The sequence below is a fragment of the Oncorhynchus masou genome, chromosome 33 (genome assembly GCF_036934945.1).
Source record: "Oncorhynchus masou masou isolate Uvic2021 chromosome 33, UVic_Omas_1.1, whole genome shotgun sequence".
In the NCBI taxonomy this organism is placed as follows: domain Eukaryota; kingdom Metazoa; phylum Chordata; class Actinopteri; order Salmoniformes; family Salmonidae; genus Oncorhynchus; species Oncorhynchus masou.
Genome location: NC_088244.1, coordinates 40,438,708 through 40,457,551, shown reverse-complemented (window position 1 = coordinate 40,457,551; position 18,844 = coordinate 40,438,708). Strand labels below are relative to the sequence as shown.

At 45.9% G+C, this 18,844-nt stretch overlaps 1 protein-coding gene across 3 annotated transcripts in view; it reads left to right on the top strand.

The window, feature by feature from the left end:
• The window catches only part of cpne5a (copine Va), a 107,492-nt gene that overhangs the window by 76,296 nt on the left and 12,352 nt on the right, over positions 1 to 18,844 (top strand). For all 3 annotated transcript variants that reach the window (XM_064957703.1, XM_064957702.1, XM_064957700.1), the window contains 8 exons: positions 5,363 to 5,466; positions 5,681 to 5,785; positions 6,152 to 6,193; positions 6,283 to 6,358; positions 7,246 to 7,299; positions 7,416 to 7,477; positions 7,761 to 7,807; positions 7,974 to 8,155. In XM_064957703.1, the coding sequence (XP_064813775.1) occupies positions 5,363 to 5,466; positions 5,681 to 5,785; positions 6,152 to 6,193; positions 6,283 to 6,358; positions 7,246 to 7,299; positions 7,416 to 7,477; positions 7,761 to 7,807; positions 7,974 to 8,155 (672 nt within the window). The remainder of the gene's footprint in view (positions 1 to 5,362; positions 5,467 to 5,680; positions 5,786 to 6,151; positions 6,194 to 6,282; positions 6,359 to 7,245; positions 7,300 to 7,415; positions 7,478 to 7,760; positions 7,808 to 7,973; positions 8,156 to 18,844) is intronic.

Here is an 18,844-nt window from a genome sequence, read left to right as displayed (position 1 = left end):
TCCGATATTTGCAACATTGTTTCAATATTGAAATTCGATCTCCAGTGTCCTATAGTAACAGTGTGAACGATGGCTATTGGAACTTGTGGGAGAAACAAAATCTTCCAACACGTTGTACCAACAACAACAAAAATTACAGAAACACTGCATCACTTTATGCGTCCAACTGAATCTAACATGCCTGAGGTTGAGCCACGCTTTGGTCTGCCACTAACAAATAAAATACAACTTTATTTGTCACATGCGCCAAATACAACAAGTGTAGACCTTACCTTGAAATGCTTACTTACAAGCTCTTAAACAACAGTGCAGTTCAAGAAGAGTTAAACAAATATTTACCAAATAAACTAAAAGTAAAAGAATAATAAAAAGTAACGCAATAAAATAACAATAACGAGGCTATAATACTTTTTGTGGGACATGAAAAACCCAGAATTAATATGAAGAATGTGTGCTCACCAAGTGATGTAGGAGGATTGGCTTTACCAGATGTTAAATTGTACAATTTACCATTTGAAATGGCTAAATTGGCAAAGCATTGGGGTAAAGGGCATGCTAGCTTGTATTTGATAGTAATAGAACGGAAACTAAGTTATCCTTTCACCCCTGTTGAAATTCAGTCACATAGTCTTACAGTGGAGAGATCAGTTGAAACTACCAAACCCAATTGTCTTACACTTGTATTGAGGTGTGGAGAACAGTACACAACATGTACACAACATTTGGGGCAGCAGGGTAGCGTAGTGGTTAGAGCCTTGGGCTAGTAACCGGAAGGTTGCAAGTTCAAACCCCCATTTGAAGGTACAAATCTGTCATTCTGCCCCTGAACTGGCAGTTAACCCACTGTTCCTAGGCTGTCATTGAAAATAAGAATTTGTTCTTAACTGACTTGCCTAGTAAAATGAAGGTAAAATAAAATATGTGGAATTTCACATCTGAACAATGATGTAGCACAATCGTAGGCTACGGATAGGAAAGATGTCTGTGTGCTGCTCAATATGCCTCAGCTAGCCCTTTTGTTCCACCTTCCGCACATGGGGTGACCTCACCTGGTTTAAATGGTGTCTCTAGAGATTAAACCTCTCTCATCGTCACTCAATGCCTAGGTTTACCTCCACTGTACTCACATACCCTTGTTTGTACATTATGCCATGAATCTATTCTTCCGCACCCAGAAACCTGCTCTTTTTACTCTCTGTTCCAAACGCACTAGACGACCAGTTCTCATAGGCTTTAGCCGTACCCTTATCCTACTCCTCCTCTGTTCCTCTGGCGATGTAGATGTTAATCCAGGCCCTGCAGTGCCTACCTTCACTCCTATTCCCCAGGTGCTCTCATTTGTTGACTTCTGTAACCGTAAAAGCCTTGGTTTCATGCATGTTAACATTAAAAGCCTCCTCCCTAAGTTATTTTTTTTACTGCTTTTAGCACACTCTGCCAACCCAGATGTCCTAGCCGTGTCTGAATCCTGGCTTAGGAAGGCCACCAAAAATCCCGAAATTTTCAGCCCTAAATATAACATTTTCCGACAAGATAGATGTCAATGGCGTGCGTACTGGGAGCGGAGTCAGAAGAGCAGGAGTAGTAGAGAGTTGTGAACAGGCACACACTTTATTTAGGCAGGAGAAACCAACAGACGGACACCACTGTGTCGAAACCTCCAGCCAATGCAAAAGTGCAAACGCGCAAACAGTCACAACAATATTGTATAAACACAATAACATACCTCGTGAAATAAAACGTGGAATAAACGCATACCAGTAAAGCGCGTCAACATAGACACGTAACACAAAACAATCTCACACAAAGACATGAGGGGGAACGGAGGATTAAAGACAAGACAACAGGGAACAAGACAACAAATGGATAAATGAAAAATGGAGCGGTGATGTCTAGAAAGCCGGTGACGTCGACCGCCGAACGCCGCCCGAACAAGGAGAGGAGGCGACTATGGCGGAAGTCGTGACATTAGATTTGCCAAAGGGGGCAGAGTTGAAATCTATTGCAGAGATAGCCTGGGGAGTTCTGTCATACTATCGAGGTCTGTGCCCAAACACTACTTTGAAAAATCCCCCTCAGCCTCCAGCTGTGCCCTGGACACCATATGTGAATTGATTGTCCACCATCTATCTTCAGAATTCGTAATGTTAGGTGACTTAAACTGGGACATGCTTAACACCCCGGCCGTCCTACAATCTAAGCCTTCAATCTCAACCAATGATCAATGAACCTACCAGGTACAACCCCAAATCCATAAACATGGGCACCCTCATAGATATCATCCTGACCAACCTGCACTCTAAATACACCTCTACTGTCTTCAACCAAGATCTCAGCGATCACTGCCTCATTGCCTGCATCTGTAATGGGTCTGCGGTCATACGACCAACCCTCATCACTGTCAAATGCTCCCCAAAACACTTCAGCGAGCAGGCCTTTCTAATCGACCTGGCCCGGGTATCCTGGAAGGATATTGACCTCATTCCGTCAGTAGAGGATGCCTGGTTATTCTTTAAAAGTGCTTTCCTCACCATCTTAAATAAGCATGCCCCATTCAAAAAATGTAGAACCAGGAACAGATATAGCCCTTGGTTCACGCCAGACCTGACAGCCCTTGACAAGCACAAAAACATCCTGTGGCGTACTGCATTAGCATCGAATAGCCCCCACAATATGCAACTTTTCAGGGAAGTTGGGACAGTAAAAGCTAGCTTTTTCAAACAGAAATGTTCATCCTGTGGCACAGGCTCCAAAAAGAATAAGAGCACCTTCTCCCAGCTGCCCACTGCAATATGGCTAGGAAACACTGTCACCACCGATAAATCCACTATAATTGAGAATTTCAATATAAGCATTTTTCTAGGGCTGGCCATGCTTTCCACCTGGCAACCCCTACCCCGGTCAACAGCTCTGCACGCCCCACAGCAACTTGCCCAAGCCTCACCCATTTCTCCTTCATGCAAATCCAGATAGCTGATGTTCTGAAAGAGCTGCAAAATCTGGACCCCTACAAATCAGCTGGGCTAGATAATCTGGACCTTCTCTTTCTAAAATTATCTGCCGCAATTGTTGCAACCCCTATTATAACCTGTTCAACCTCTCTATCGTATCTGAGATCCCCAAAGATTGGAAAGCTGCCACGGTCATCCCCCTCTTCAAAGGGGGAGACACTATAGACCCAAACTGTTACAGACCTATATCTATCCTACCCTGCCTTTCTAAGGTCTTTGAAAGCCAAGTTAACAAACAGATCACCGACCATTTTGAATCCCACCGTACCTTCTCCGCTATGCAATCTGGTCATGGGTGCACCTCAGCCACGCTCAAGGTCCTAAACCATATTATAACCACCATCGATAAAAGACAATACTGTGCAGCTGTATTCATCGACCTGGCCAAGGCTTTCGACTCTGTCAATCACCACATTCTTATCGGCAGACTCAACAGCCTTGGTTTCTCACATGCCTGGTTCACCAAATACTTATCAGACATCAGTGTGTTAAATCGGAGGGGCCTGTTGTCCGGACCTCTGGCAGACTCTATGAGGGTGCCACAGGGTTCAATTCTCAGGGAGACTCTTTTATTTGTATACATCAATGATGTCACTCTTGCTGCTGGTGATTCTCTGATCCACCTCTATGCAGACGACACCATTCTGTATACTTCTGGCCCTTCTTTGGACACCGTGTTAACTAACCTCCAGACGAGCTTCAATGCCTACAACTCTCCTTCCGTGCTCTTAAATGCAAGTAAAACTAAATGCATGCTCTTCAACCGATCGCTGCCCGCACCTGCCCGCCCATCTAGCATCACTACTCTGGACAGTTCTGACTTAGAATACGTGGACAACTACAAATACCTAGGTGTCTGGCTAGACTCTAAACTCTCCTTCCAGACTCACATTAAGCATCTCCAATCCAAAATTAAATTAAGAATTGGCTTCCTATTTCGCAACAAAGCATCCTTCACTCATGCTTCCAAACATACCCTCGTAAAACTGACTATTCTACCGATTCTCAACTTCGGCGATGTCATTTAAAAAATAGCCTCCAACTCTCTATTGGATGCAGCCTATCACAGTGCCATCCGTTTTGTCACCAAAGCCCCATATACTTCCCACCACTGCGACCTGTATGCTCTCGTTGGCTGGCCCTCGCTTCATATTCGTCGCCAAACCCACTGGCTCCAGGTCATCTATAAGTCTTTGCTAGGTAAATCTCCACCTTATCTCAGCTCACAGGTCACCATAGCAGCACCCACCCATAGCACGCGCTCCAGCAGGTATATTTCACTGGTCACCCCCAAAGCCAATTCCTCCTTTCTCCACTGAAGCTGGATACTCATACAGTATATCCCTCACTAACTTTAAGCATCAGCTGTCAGAGCAGATTACAGATCATTGCATCTGTACATAACCCACCTGTAAATACCCCATCCAACTACCTCAACCCCATATTGTTATTTTTTTCTCCTTTGCACCCCAGTATCTCTACATGCACATTCATCTTCTGCACATCTATCACTCCAGTGTTTAATTGCTAAATTGTAATTACTTACCCACTGCGGCCTATTTATTGCCTTTACCTCCCTAATCTTACCTCATTTGCACACACTGTATATAGACATTTATATCGTGTTATTGACTGTACGTTTGTTTATTCCATATGTAACTCTGTGATGTTGTTTGTGTTTCACTTCTTTGCTTTATCTTGGCCGGGTCGCAGTTGTAAATGAGAACTTGTTCTCATCTGGCCTACCTGGTTAAATAAAGATGAAATAAAATAAAATAAACTAGAAACTATGGCTAATGAAGGGAATTCATACAATAGGCAGTGGTGGAAAAAGTTCTCAAATATCATACTTGAGTAAAAGTAAAGATACCTTAAATAGAAAATGTTCTATACACTGCCAAGATACCTTTCTAGCTAATAATGTAACAGAAGCAAGTGGCTACTGGTCTGACCACCCCATTCCACTCCAGGGTGAAGTTTTCCCTAGGTGCAGATTTAAGATCATCTTCCCCTCCCCCAATCCTTACCACTAGCGTGGAAAATGCTAAACTGACATCTATGTTAAAGTTTACACTTCCTCTTCCAATGAAAGGTCAAAATGGGAAGGTCAAAATAATGAAACTGTCTACCAAATTGCCATTATCATTCACCTGATGGTAAGACGAGATGTCAAATGTTTTGGTGCCAACATATGTTGGAGCTCCCTGGGTCACAGGTTTGCCTGGGTGGGGGAACCCGGGCAAGAAATGTTTTTTTTTAAACCATGCCTTAGGGTTAGACTACAGTAATATGTAGATTATGTGCTACAGTGAGAAGCTATCCAAAAGTTATCTGTTGATGTTCCTCTCTAGGACATTGCTACCATGCAGCTGTGTGCCAACAAGCTGGACAAGAAGGACTTTTTTGGGAAGTCGGACCCCTTCCTGGTCTTCTACCGAAGTAACGAAGATGGAACGTGAGTGTACCTGCCGAGGGAACATCCAATGTCTAGTTCCATCTGTGTTTTCGATGTTCTACCACAGTTTGTCATGTACTTGGACTAGCTAGAGTATCTAGCTCTCAGTATCCCATGTTCTTGGGATTATCTCAATGCTTGTGATATTTCCTAGTTTCACATGTACGTACGTTGTGAGTTCCTCTCTGTAACTTTCTCTACTACTCTGTTCCAGGTTCACTATCTGTCATAAGACGGAGGTGGTTAAGAACACCCTGAACCCTGTTTGGCAGCCCTTCACCATCGCAGTGAGGGCCCTGTGTAACGGGGACTATGACAGGTTAGAGAAAGACACTGTCTGGGGGGAGCCAATGGGGAACCTCTACAGCAGGGTTTCCCAAACTCTGTCCTGGGGCATTCAGAATAATGCCAGCAGTCGGCCGTGGTGTCCCAGGGGCCAGCACTGGTGTTATTGGAATTGACTTGAGGATTTTACACTATATCTCACATCGATCAATGTCAACGATGCTGACAGAGTCTCTGTGAGTCAGTGTGTACTGTTGACAGGATATTAGCCTACTTCTCTTGGACATGTATCAGCATGACACTTTTTCCTTAGAGTAAGTAGGTCTGTGGTGGTTGTGTCTAAGGTCATGTTGAACAAATTAAATACGTTTCTTGAATTGTTTTTTCACTTCCCTACTAGAACGGTTAAAGTGGATGTCTATGACTGGGACAGAGATGGAAGGTACTTTTTTGTGCTCTTTTTGATGAACACGTGAATGTCTGTAAGGCTTTGTGATTATGTGTCAGACCTTCAGCTATTCTTCCCTTCAGCCATGATTTCATCGGTGAGTTCACCACAAGTTACAGAGATTTCTCGCGTGGACAAAACCAGTTTAATGTCTATGAGGTAAGCCACAAATGTTTGTGTATTTTCAGAAGCATATACACTGAGTATACCAAACATTAGGAACACCTTCCCAATATTGAGTTGCACCCCCTTTTTGCCCTTAAAACAGCCTCAATTCGTCGGGGCATGGACTCTAGAAGGTGTCGAAAGCGTTCCACAGGGATGCTGGCTGATGTTGATTCCAATGCTTCCCAAAGTTGTGTCAAGTTGGATGAATATCCTTTGGTTGGTAGACCATTCTTGATACACACAGGAAACTGTTGAGAGTACCCCATTCAAAGGAACTTAATTACAGTATTTTGTCACGCTCTGAATGGCACACATGCACAATTGTCTGAAAGATTAAAATCCTTCTTTAACCTCTCCTCAACTTTATCTATACCGATTGAAGTGGATTTAACAAGTGACATCAATAAGGGATCATAGTTTCACCTGGATTCACCTAGTCAGTCTATCTCATGTTTTGTATACTCAGTGTACATACACTACCTTTCAAAAGTTTGAGGTCACTTAGAAATGTCCTTGTTTTTGAAGGAAAATTACTTTTTTTGTCCATTAAAATAACATAACATTTCGCAGAAATACAGTGTAGGCATTGTTAATGTTGTAAATGACTATTGTAGCTGGAAACGGCAGATTTTTTATGGAATATCTACATAGGCGTACAGAGGCCCATTATCAGCAACCACCACCGTTCCAATTTCATGTTTTCAATTTTCATTACTATTACCAGGCATATCCTTTCAGTTGTCAAGTTTGTTGTACCTTGAATAGATATGCACATCCACATTATGCACAATATTTACCACAAGCATCTTCAGTTCATATTGCTTTAATAATTTGCTGTAATCATTTTCTTATCCATTCGTTTATTTTCCACAAACCAGGTTTTAAATGCAAAAAAGAAGGGCAAGAAAAAGAAATACATCAACTCTGGCACGGTAAGTACCTTCCTCATATCTGCCTGTCAGCTTCAACATTGTATTGATTTATAGGGGTAATTGTTGTTATCATACTATCCTTCTCCCCATCCCCCCACCCTCACTACGATCACCAGGTAACACTGCTGTCCTTCAAAGTGGAGTCAGAGTATACGTTTGTGGATTTCATCCGAGGCGGGTGAGTTGAATGTTAATTAGCCCAGTATTAATTCGGCCCATCGTTATGTGGATAAACAGCTTGAGAACCCCCAGACTAAAGGTCTTGGACATGGAGCAGTGTGAATGTGATGCAAATAACTCCATCTAACCAGTTAGTCAATTTGGCCCATAGGACCAGGGCCAGAGTAATAGAACTACTCAATAAACTATTGATCAAAGTCCTGGTTGAAGAGGTTTGGTCCTCTCAGACGCCAGTATTCTAATTTGGATCAAGTTTATCTATTTTATGTCCTTCCCACCAGGACACAACTCAACTTCACAGTAGCCATCGACTTCACTGCTTCTAATGGTAAGTCTGGAGCTTAGGGCTGTCATAGGCCATATCAAAAATACATTTATGCACATATTATATAACACAGTGGAATAGGTCACGACAGGAATCAGCAGTGAGTGGACATTCATTTATATTAATTTCAGTTGTGTCTCTATGTGTGTTTGTCTGTGCTCTCTGACAGGTAATCCGTCTCAGCCCACTTCCCTCCACTACATGAACCCGTACCAGATGAATGCCTACGCCATGGCACTCAAAGCTGTGGGGGAGATCATCCAGGACTACGATAGTGACAAGCTTTTCCCAGCCTATGGCTTCGGAGCCAAGCTGCCCCCCGACGGAAAGATCTCCCACGCCTTCCCTCTGGTTAGACACACACACACACACACACACACACACACACACACACACACACACACACACACACACACACACACACACACACACACACACACACACACACACACACACACACACACACACACACACACAAACTCTGATACTAGACACACTCTGATAGATCCAAATCCAGAAGTACATACACATATTTTGTATCAGATTGGAGTAAGAAACCTCCAGCTATACTTCAGATTCTTTCTCATGGTGTGCTTCTCCATTTTGTGCACATTTGTACCTTTAATACAACTAAAGTTGTAGGTGTATGTGTGTTAGTATCTTTAGGTGTGAATATGTGGGTTAATCTGTGTTTCATGTGGGGGAGAGGCAGAGATGGGAGGCAAAAAAAAGGGGGAGTGGGAGCAAATGCGGTTAGAGACCACTGTCCCAGGGCCCTAATAACTCAAAATCAGCTCCTGCGTTTCAAGGAGAAGAGCAGCATTTTAAAGGGTTGGGGCTGATTGTGCAGCCAATCATGCCCTTGATTGGCCTAAGAGCCAAAGCAGGACTCAATCACGGGATAGGAATGTGCTGAAAGGAGTCATGCATTGCGGCAGAAGAGGCCTTTAGCCATAGCAGAACCACGGTGAAGTCTATGAATTCAATTATACAATGGCTGGGTCTAATCCTGGATGCTGATTGGTTAAAACCGTGTTCCAGCCAGTGTCTATTCTACCTCTTACCATCGGCTAAGGCTATGATGGCAAAATACCTATTTACTCTTCCATCTCACTGCGCAATCCACTCTCATCAGACCAGCAGTGGTGAACGATGGCTATTGGACCATCGTTCATCGTGGGAGAAACAAAATCTTCCAACACGTTGTACCAACAACAACAAAAACTACAGAAACATAGCATCACTTAATGCGTCCAACTGAATCTAACAGGCCTGAGGTTGAGCCACTCTTTGGTCTGCTACTAACAAATAAAATAAAACTTTATTTGCCACATGTGCCAAATTCAACAAGTGTAGACCTTACCGTGAAATGCTTACTTACAAGACCTTAATCAACAGTGCAGATCAAGAAAAGTTACAAAAATATTTAACAAATACACTAAAGTAAAAAATAATAAAAAGTAATACAATAAAATAACAATAATGAGGCTATATACAGGGGGTACCGGAACCAAGTCGATGTGCGGAGGTACATGTTAGTCAAGGTAACTTGAACATGTAGGTAGGGGTGAAGTAACTATGCATACTGTGTCAGGATTTGGCCAGGGTTGTTCCGGGTTTTGGTCACTAGATGCCCCCATTGTGCTTTTTGACCTTATGTTTTTTCCCTTGTTCCCCATTATTATTTGCACCTGTGCCTCGTTTTCCCCTGATTGTATTTAAACCCTTAGTTTCCCTCAGTTCTGTGCTCTGTGTTTGTATGTTAGCACCCAGCCCTAGTGTTCTGTGTATTCTTGTCGATTCCGGTGGATGCTCTCGTGGAATTCTGTTTTTGTTTTTGAGTATCTCCTGAGGCTTTTTTGTGCTATTCCTACCACCTTTTGGATTTGCCATTTTTGTATTTAAGGACTTCTCCTTTTTTTACTTTATTAAATACACCGTCTTAAGTACTGCTGTGTCTGCCTCATCTTCTGGGTTCTGCTGACTATTCGTGGCTCAGTTGGTTAAGTGACTGTTTCTCACTCCGGAGACCCAGGTTCGTAACTGGGTCCTGACAGAAACACAGAGCCAAAAATGAACCCAGAGGCAGCCAGTTCCCAGGACCTTTTTGCCATGCTGTCCCACCACCAGGAGACTGTCCAACGCCACGAAGCCGCCCTGGTTCAGCAAGAGGCCTTAATGGCTAGACATTGTCATCTTCTGTCGGAGATGCTGACTTCCATTAAGCAAATATCTGATCGTCTTACCCCGGCAACAGTTCCCGTCCCAGTACCTCAGATTCACGTACCCATGGCAGTTAACCCCCTGGCTGAACCTCGTCTTCCACCTCCCCAACGGTTCTCAGGTGATCCAAGTGCTTGTAAAGGGTTTCTCACCCAATGTTCTCTCTCCTTTGAGCTACAACCCTCGTCGTTTCCCACCGACCGGTCTAAGATCGCTTATATCATCACCCTGCTGTCGGAAAAAGCCCTGGCCTGGGCTACTGCTGTGTGGGATGCCCATAGTTCCTGCTGTGCCAGCTACTCTGCCTTTGCTGAGGAATTCAAACGAGTGTTTCAAGGCCCAAGCAGTGGTTCTGACTCAGCCAAACAGCTCCTGACTCTCCACCAAGGTTGGCGCAGCGTGACGGACTATGCCATCCAGTTCCGCACGGTGGCAGCAGCAAGTGGCTGGAACAACGAGGCGCTCACGGTGTGCTTTCTGAAAGGCCTTTCCGACACTATCCAAGATGAACTGGCCACTCGGGAACCACCGGACAATCTCGAGTCCCTGATCAAGTTGGCCTCACGCATTGACCAGCGTCTGAGAGAGAGAGAACTCAACCGTAGACCTCTAGCCCCTATCAGTCCCAGCTCCGAGTCCCCACCTTTATCCTCGCTAGCTCCATCGGAACCCATGCAGATTGGACGCATCTCCCAGGCTGAGAGAGACCGCCGGATGAGGGAGCGATGCTGTCTATATTGCGGCAAACCGGGCCATTTCCGTTCCATGTGTCCCGGGCTCCAGGGAAACGCTCTGTCCCGTACAGACCGGGGGAACTGTAACGGGAAACATAACCTCCTCCCATCCGTCCAACTCCCGTCTGCTCATTCCAGTCACCCTCTCCTGGGACAACCACAAGCTTCACCTTCAAGCCTTGGTAGACTCTGGAGCCGCAGGTAACTTCATGGATGGTGTCTGGGCGAAGGAGAATGGCGTTCCCTCTGAACCTCTAAGTGAACCCATGAGGGTCACTACATTGGATGGAAGCCCTTTGGGATCTGGACTTGTCACTCATGTCACTACCTCCTTGCGACTTTCAGTTTCACAACACCAGGAATTGATGAACTTTCATTTGATCTCCTGTTCCGAGTTCCCTCTCGTCCTTGGATACCCCTGGCTTCACAGCCATAACCCTCACATCGACTGGTCTGTGGGCACTATCAAGCAGTGGGGTCCTACGTGCCAAGCTACTTGTATTTTCCAGAATTCCCGAGTTCTACTCCCGAGTCTTTAGAATCCATCGACCTGACCCGAGTTCCCGAGTGTTACCATGACCTCAAACTGGTGTTTAGCAAACAGAGGGCCACCATGCTACCACCCCATAGACCTTACGATTGCCCCATCGACCTGTTTCCGGGCACTTGCCCCCCCAGGGGTCGGATCTTTTCCCTATCTCCACCCGAACGAGCTGCTACCTACATCAAGGACGCTCTGGAAGCAGGCCTCATGCGTCCATCCACCTCCCCGGCGGGAGCAGGGTTTTTCTTTGTGGCCAAGAAAGACGGTGGATTACGTCCTTGCATCGACTACCGGGGACTCAATGCCATAACCGTCCGTAACCGTTACCCACTACCCCTTATGGCCACAGCCTTCGAGCTGCTCCAGGAAGCAGTTGTTTTCACTAAGCTTGACCTGCGGAACGCATACCATCTTGTGCGGATCAGACCTGGTGACGAGTGGAAGACCGCTTTCAACACGCCTACTGGTCACTATGAATACTTGGTGATGCCCTTCGGCCTGACCAACGCCCCAGCGGTGTTCCAAGCGCTCATAAACGATGTGCTTAGGGATATGCTTAACATATTTGTGTTCGTTTACTTGGATGACATCCTCATCTTTTCGAGCTCCCTTCAAGAACACACTAAGCATGTCAGACAAGTACTCAAACGCCTCCTGGACAGCCATCTGTACGTTAAGCCGGAAAAATGTGAATTCCATTCATCCCGAGTACAATTCCTGGGATTTGTAGTGGAACCCGGTCGAGTCCAAATGGACCCCAGGAAGGTAGGGGCGGTAGCGGATTGGCCCACCCCCAAATCCGTTAAGGAAGTTCAGCGTTTCCTGGGCTTCACAAACTTCTACCGCAAGTTCATCAAGAACTTCAGCTTGGTGGCAGCCCCTCTCTCAGCTTTAACCAAGGGTGGCAATGCAAGGTTTTTGTGGGGAAGAGAAGCTGAGACGGCCTTCCAAGGACTCAAGCAGCGCGTTCTCTCTGCTCCCATCCTGATACTACCGACTACGGATGAACCATTTGTGGTGGAGGTAGACGCATCAGAGGTTGGTGTTGGAGCTGTCCTGTCTCAGAGGGGTGAAGACAAGAAGCTTCATCCGTGCGCTTTCTTCTCACACCGGCTTACCCCGACTGAGAGGAACTACGATGTGGGGGATCGTGAACTCCTAGCGGTTAAGATGGCATTGAAGGAATGGAGACACTGGCTCGAGGGGCTTCTCACCCGTTTCAAGTGCTTACGGACCACAAAAATCTGGAGTATATCCAGCAGGCGAAGCGGTTGAACTCTAGACAAGCTAGATGGTCTCTTTTCTTCAATCGATTCCAGTTTATCCTCACCTATCGGCCCGGGTCGAAGAATCTCAAACCGGATGCCCTGTCCCGAGTCTACGCTCCTGCCATTCGAGATGACACAGACATGCCTGTCCTTCCTGCTGCTAAGATTGTGGCTCCGATCTCGTGGCAAGTTGAGGATACCGTGAGACGTGCTCAAGCTAGCGAACCGGACCCGAAAGGAGGTCCTGCCAATCGGTTGTTTGTCCCAAGGCAGTGAGGACTCAGGTCCTTCTGTGGGGGCACTCCTCTCGCCTCACCTGTCATCCGGGCGTAGGTCGCACCTTGGAGTTCATCCAGCGTAAGTTCTGGTGGCCTACCATAAGAGAAGACGTTGCCACTTTCGTCAATGCCTGTCCCGTGTGTTGCCAAGGCAAATCTTCTCACCTCCGCCCTCAAGGACTCCTTCACCCTTTACCTGTTCCCCACAGACCCTGGTCCCATATCTCATTGGACTTTATTACTGGACTTCCTCCATCCCATGGCAATACTACTATCCTAGTCATAATCGACAGGTTTTCAAAGGCGGCCAGGTTCGTCCCTCTGACTAAGTTACCTTCTGCCAAGGAAACGGCTGAGTTGGTAATTAATCATGTGTTCCGAGTCTTCGGCATTCCTCAAGATATGGTTTCTGACAGAGGTCCCCAGTTCGCCTCAAGGTTTTGGAAGGCCTTCTGCCAACTCATGGGGGCTTCTGCCAGTCTATCTTCAGGGTACCATCCGGAGTCCAACGGCCAAACAGAGAGGATGAATCAAGAGCTGGAAACCACCCTCCGATGTATGACTCGTGACAACCCTTCCACATGGTCATCCTTTAAGGTTTGGGCCGAATACGCGCACAACACCTTACGTTCCTCCTCCACTGGTATGTCCCCGCACGAGTGTCAGTTTGGCTATGCTCCTCCATTGTTCCCGGACCAGGAGGCAGAAGTCAGAGTGCCTTCAGCCTTGAGGTTCGTCAGACGCTGTCGGCTTATGTGGAGGAAGACCCGTCTTAATCTTATGCGTTCCTCACAGAGGTACCAACAACAAGCCAACAGACGTCGCCGTCCCGGGCCTACCCTGCGCCCCGGCCAGAGAGTCTGGCTCTCCACAAGAGACTTACCTCTACGGGTGGAGTCTCGCAAGCTGTCCCAAAAATACATCGGTCCCTTCAAGGTTGCCAGGAGAGTTAACCCAGTTTCTTATCGCCTACACTTACCCAGATCCCTTAAGATTAATCCCACATTTCACATTTCATTGTTAAAACCTGTTGTTTTTTCTCCCCTTGTCCAGGCAGACAGACCTCCCCTCCGCCTCGTGTCATTGGAGGCCAGCCGGCTTATACCGTCCATCGGATACTGGATTCCCGCCGGGTGCAGCGGTCCTGGCAGTATCTGGTGGACTGGGAAGGCTACGGTCCCGAGGAGCGCTCCTGGGTTCCTGCCAAAGACATCCTGGACCCTGACCTCATTCGTCAGTTCAGGGCCCTCCACCCTGAGAGAGCTGGTAGGAACGTCAGGAGCCGTTCCTAGGGGGATTCTGTCAGGATTTGGCCAGGGTTGTTCCGGGTTTTGGTCACTAGATGCCCCCATTGTGCTTTTTGACCTTGTGTTTTTTCCCTTGTTCCCCATTATTATTTGCACCTGTGCCTCGTTTCCCCTGATTGTATTTAAACCCTTAGTTTCCCTCAGTTCTGTGCTCTGTGTTTGTATGTTAGCACCCAGCCCTAGTGTTCTGTGTATTCTTGTCGATTCCGGTGGATGCTCTTGTGGAATTCTGTTTTTGTTTTTGAGTATCTCCTGAGGCTTTTTTGTGCTATTCCTACGACCTTTTGGATTTGCCATTTTTGTATTTAAGGACTTCTCCTTTTTACTTTATTAAATACACCGTCTTAAGTACTGCTGTGTCTGCCTCATCTTCTGGGTTCTGCTGACTATTCGTGGCTCAGTTGGTTAAGTGACTGTTTCTCACTCCAGAGACCCAGGTTCGTAACCGGGTCCTGACATACTGTAGATAATAAAGAGAGAGTAGTAGCAGTGTACAAAAAATGGGGGGGTATCCATGTAAATAGGCCTGTGGCCATTTGATTAATTGTTCAGCAGTCTCATGGCTTGGGGGTACAAGCTGTTAAAGGAGCCTTTTGGTCCTAGACTTGGCGCTCCGGTACCGCTTTCCGTGCGGTATCAGAGAAAACAGTCTATGACTTGGGTGACTGGAGTCTCTGACAATTTTTTGGTCTTTCCCCTGACACCGCCAATTATATAGGTCCTGGGTGGCAGGAAGCTTGGCCCCAGTGATGTGCTGGTCCGCATGCACTACCCTCTGTAGCGCCTTACGGTCAGATGCCGAGCAGTTGCCATACCAGGCAGTGATGCTTCTGGTCAGGATGCTCTTGATTGGGCAAATCTTTTCAGTCTCCTGAAGGGGAAAAGGTGTTGTCGTGCCCTTTTCACAACTGTCTTGGTGTGTTTGGACCATGATAGTTCGTTGGTGATGTGGACACCAAGGAACTTCAACCTCTCGACCCGCTCCACTACAGCCCCGTTGATGTTAATGGGGGCCTGTTCGGCCCTCCTTTTCCTGTAGTACACGATCAACTCCTTTGTCTTGCTCGCATTGAGGGAGAGATTGTCCTGGCACCACACTGCCAGGTCTCTGATCTCCTCCCTATAGGCTGTCTCATCGTTGTCGTTGATCAGGCCTACCACTGTTGTGTCGTCAGCAAACTTAATGATGGTGTTGGAGTCGTGTTTGGCCACACAGTCGTGGGTGAACAGGGAGTACAGGAAAGGACTAAGTACACACCCCTGAGGGGCCCCAGTGTTGAGGATCAGCATGGCAGACGGATTGTTGCCTACCCTTACCACCTGGGGGTGGCCCGTCAGGAAGTCCAGGATCCAGTTGCAGAGGGAGGTGTTTAGTCCCAGGGTCCATAGCTTAGTGATGAGCTTTGATGGCACTATGGTGTTGAACGCTGAGCTGTAGTCAATGAACAGCATTCTCACGTAGGTGTTCCTTTTGTCCAGGTGGGAAATGGCAGTGTGGAGTGTGATAGAGATTGTGTCATCTGTGGATCTGTTGGGGCGGTATACGAATTGGAGTGGGTCTAGGGTATCCGGGAGGATGCTGTTGATGTGAGCCATGATCAGCCATGAGTGCTACGGGGCGGGAATAATTTAGGCAGGTTACCTTCACTTCCTTGGGCACAGGGACTATGGTGGTCTGCTTGAAACATGTAGGTATTACAGACTTGGTCAGGGAGAGGTTGAAGACACTTGCCAGTTAGTTTGCACATACTTTGAGTACACGTCCTGGTTATCCGTCTGGCCCCGCAGCTTTGTGAATGTTAACCTGTTTAAAGGTCTTACTCACATCGGCTACCGAGAGTGTTATCAGACAGTCGTCCAGAACAGCTCGTCCTCTCGTGTATGCTTCAGTGTTGCTTGCATTGAAGCGAGCATAAAGGGCATTTAGCTCATCTGGTAGGCTCACGTCTGGGTTTCCCTTTGTAGTCCGTAATAGTTTTCAAGCCCTGCCACTTCCAACGAGCTTCAGAGCCAGTGTATTAGGATTCAATCTTAATCCTGTATTGACGCTTTGCTTGTTTGATGGTTCGTCTGAGGGCATAGCAGGATTTCTAGTGTCCCACTCCTTGAAAGCGGCAGCTCTAGCCTTTAGCTCGATGCGGATGTTGCCTGTAATCCATGGCTTCTGGTTGGGATATGTATGTACGGTCACTGTGGGGACGACGTCGTCGATGCACTTATTGATTAAGCCGATGACTGAGGTAGTATACTCCTCAATGTCATTGGATGAATCCCGGAACATATGATACACGTTTAGTTGTGGAGGAGTACTTAGTCCAGGCTACAAAGAGGTTGAGCTGAAGACGATTGAGGACGACATCAGGGCCTTCAAGCCAATTCCATCTCCACCGGCTGGAATCATAGGAAGGCTACAGGAAGGCTACAGAAAAGCTGAGGACAATATCAGGGCCAGCCACCCAATTGCATCATCTGGCACCGATAATCGGGCATCACCATAATCAAATAATTTAGCCTAACTCCAGTGGGTTGCCACTTTCCAGAAGCTCCAGTCTCCGCCATAAGTGAGCACACTGTTGTGAAAGAACTCTCCGATGCTGGCTCCATTACCATTAAAAGCAAATTCTTTGTTTTGTTAATCTATACAATTGTTTTGTCTACCTTATTTATTTCTCTTTATCTGTAGGCCTGTACTGCAATTCAGATTTTAGCTGCGTAATAATACAATAAACCTTTCATTAAAAAAATCACTAGGATGTGATTGTGACAGTCTCGTGATGCTGAAAGGATGCTGACTGTAATACGCAGCTCATTCCACTCAGACATAATAAGCCAGTAGGTCCCAATCATAAGAACACAAAAACACAACCATTAGGCTAAGCAATTCCCAATAGAAATGTCAAACTGTTAATTCACATTAACATCTTTTTCACATTCCGCACACAAAGTAACTGGTGATCTAAAGTTTGAATGCAGCGGTGTTTCACACATACTGATCGGACATCTCATTCCAAAATTGTGGGCGTTAATATGCAACACCTATCTCAACAAACCATTCCTGAAACAGGAAAGGCCTTCTCCAAACTGTTGCCACAAATTTGGAAGGACAGAATTGTCTAGAATGTCATTGTATGCTGTAGTGTAATGATTTCCCTTCTCTGGAATGAAGGGGCCTGAACCATGAAAAACATCCCTATTGGCACTATACATGCGAGCAGGTAGCGTTCTCCTGGCATTTGCCAAACCCAGATTCTTCTGTCGGACTGCCAGATGGTGAAGCGTGATTCATCACTCCTCAGAACGTGTTTCCACTGCTCCTGAGTCAAATAGCAGCGAGCTTTACACCACTCCAGCAGATGCTTGGAGGCTTGTGTGCGGCTGATCGGCCATGGAAACCCATTTCGTGAAGCTCCCTATGAACAGTTCTTGTGCTGATGTTGCTTCCAGAGGCAGTTTGGAACTTGGTAGTGAGTGTTGCAACCAAGGACAGACGATTTTTACGCATTTTAGCACTCAGCAGTCGCATTCTGTGAGCTTGTGTGGCCTACCACTTCGCAGCTGAGCCGGTGTTGCTCCTAGACGTTTCCAATTCACAATAACAGCACTTACAGTTGGCCGGTACAGCTCTAGCAGGGCAGAAATTTGATGAACTGACTTGTTGGGAAGGCGGCATCCTATAACGATGCCATGAAAGTCACTGAGCTCTTCAGTAAAGGCCATTCCACTGACAATGTTTGTTTATGGAGATTGCATGGTGGTGTGCTCAATTTTGTTCTTCCAATTTCTGATTGGATGTTTTTTTTTGTCTTCAGTGTTAACCCTTTCCTTTCCAACACAAACGCTGCCATTTTTAAACGGTTGCGCAAGGATGGTAATTTACCTGTCTTTTGTCAGCTCACTTGCGCTCAGATGGGAGGGATAGAAATATTTGAGGTGTGTCCTTAAAAACATGATCCAAAGTGCTAATTTCAGGCAGTGCTGGTAGGGATATTTAAAGCTTCGATATGTAACTTTTTGGGCGACGCAACCAAATTCACATATAAAGTAAATTATAGATCTGTCATTCTCATTGTAAGCAAGTCTAAGAAGCAGTACTGTAGGTCTGTTCTATGTGCGCTATTTCTATGCTTTCTGTTTTCAAGTTTAATTTTTGAATTTTTTACTTTCGGTTTTATACACCAGTTTCAAACAGCTGAAAATACAAATCAAATCAAATCAAATCAAATTGTATTTGTCACATACACATGGTTAGCAGATGTTAATGCGAGTGTAGCGAAATGCTTGTGCTTCTAGTTCCGACAATGCAGTAATAACCAACAAGTAATCTAACTAACAATTCCTAAACTACTGTCTTATACACAGTGTAAGGGGATGAAGAATATGTACATAAGGATATATGAATGAGTGATGGTACAGAGCAGCATAGGCAAGATACAGTAGATGGTATCGAGTACAGTATATACATATGAGATGAGTATGTAAACAAAGTGGCATAGTTAAAGTGGCTAGTGATACATGTATTACATAAGGATGCAGTCGATGATATAGAGTACAGTATATACATATGCATATGAGATGAATAATGTAGGGTAAGTAACATTATATAAGGTAGCATTGTTTAAAGTGGCTAGTGATATATTTACATCATTTCCCATCAATTCCCATTATTAAAGTGGCTGGAGTTGAGTC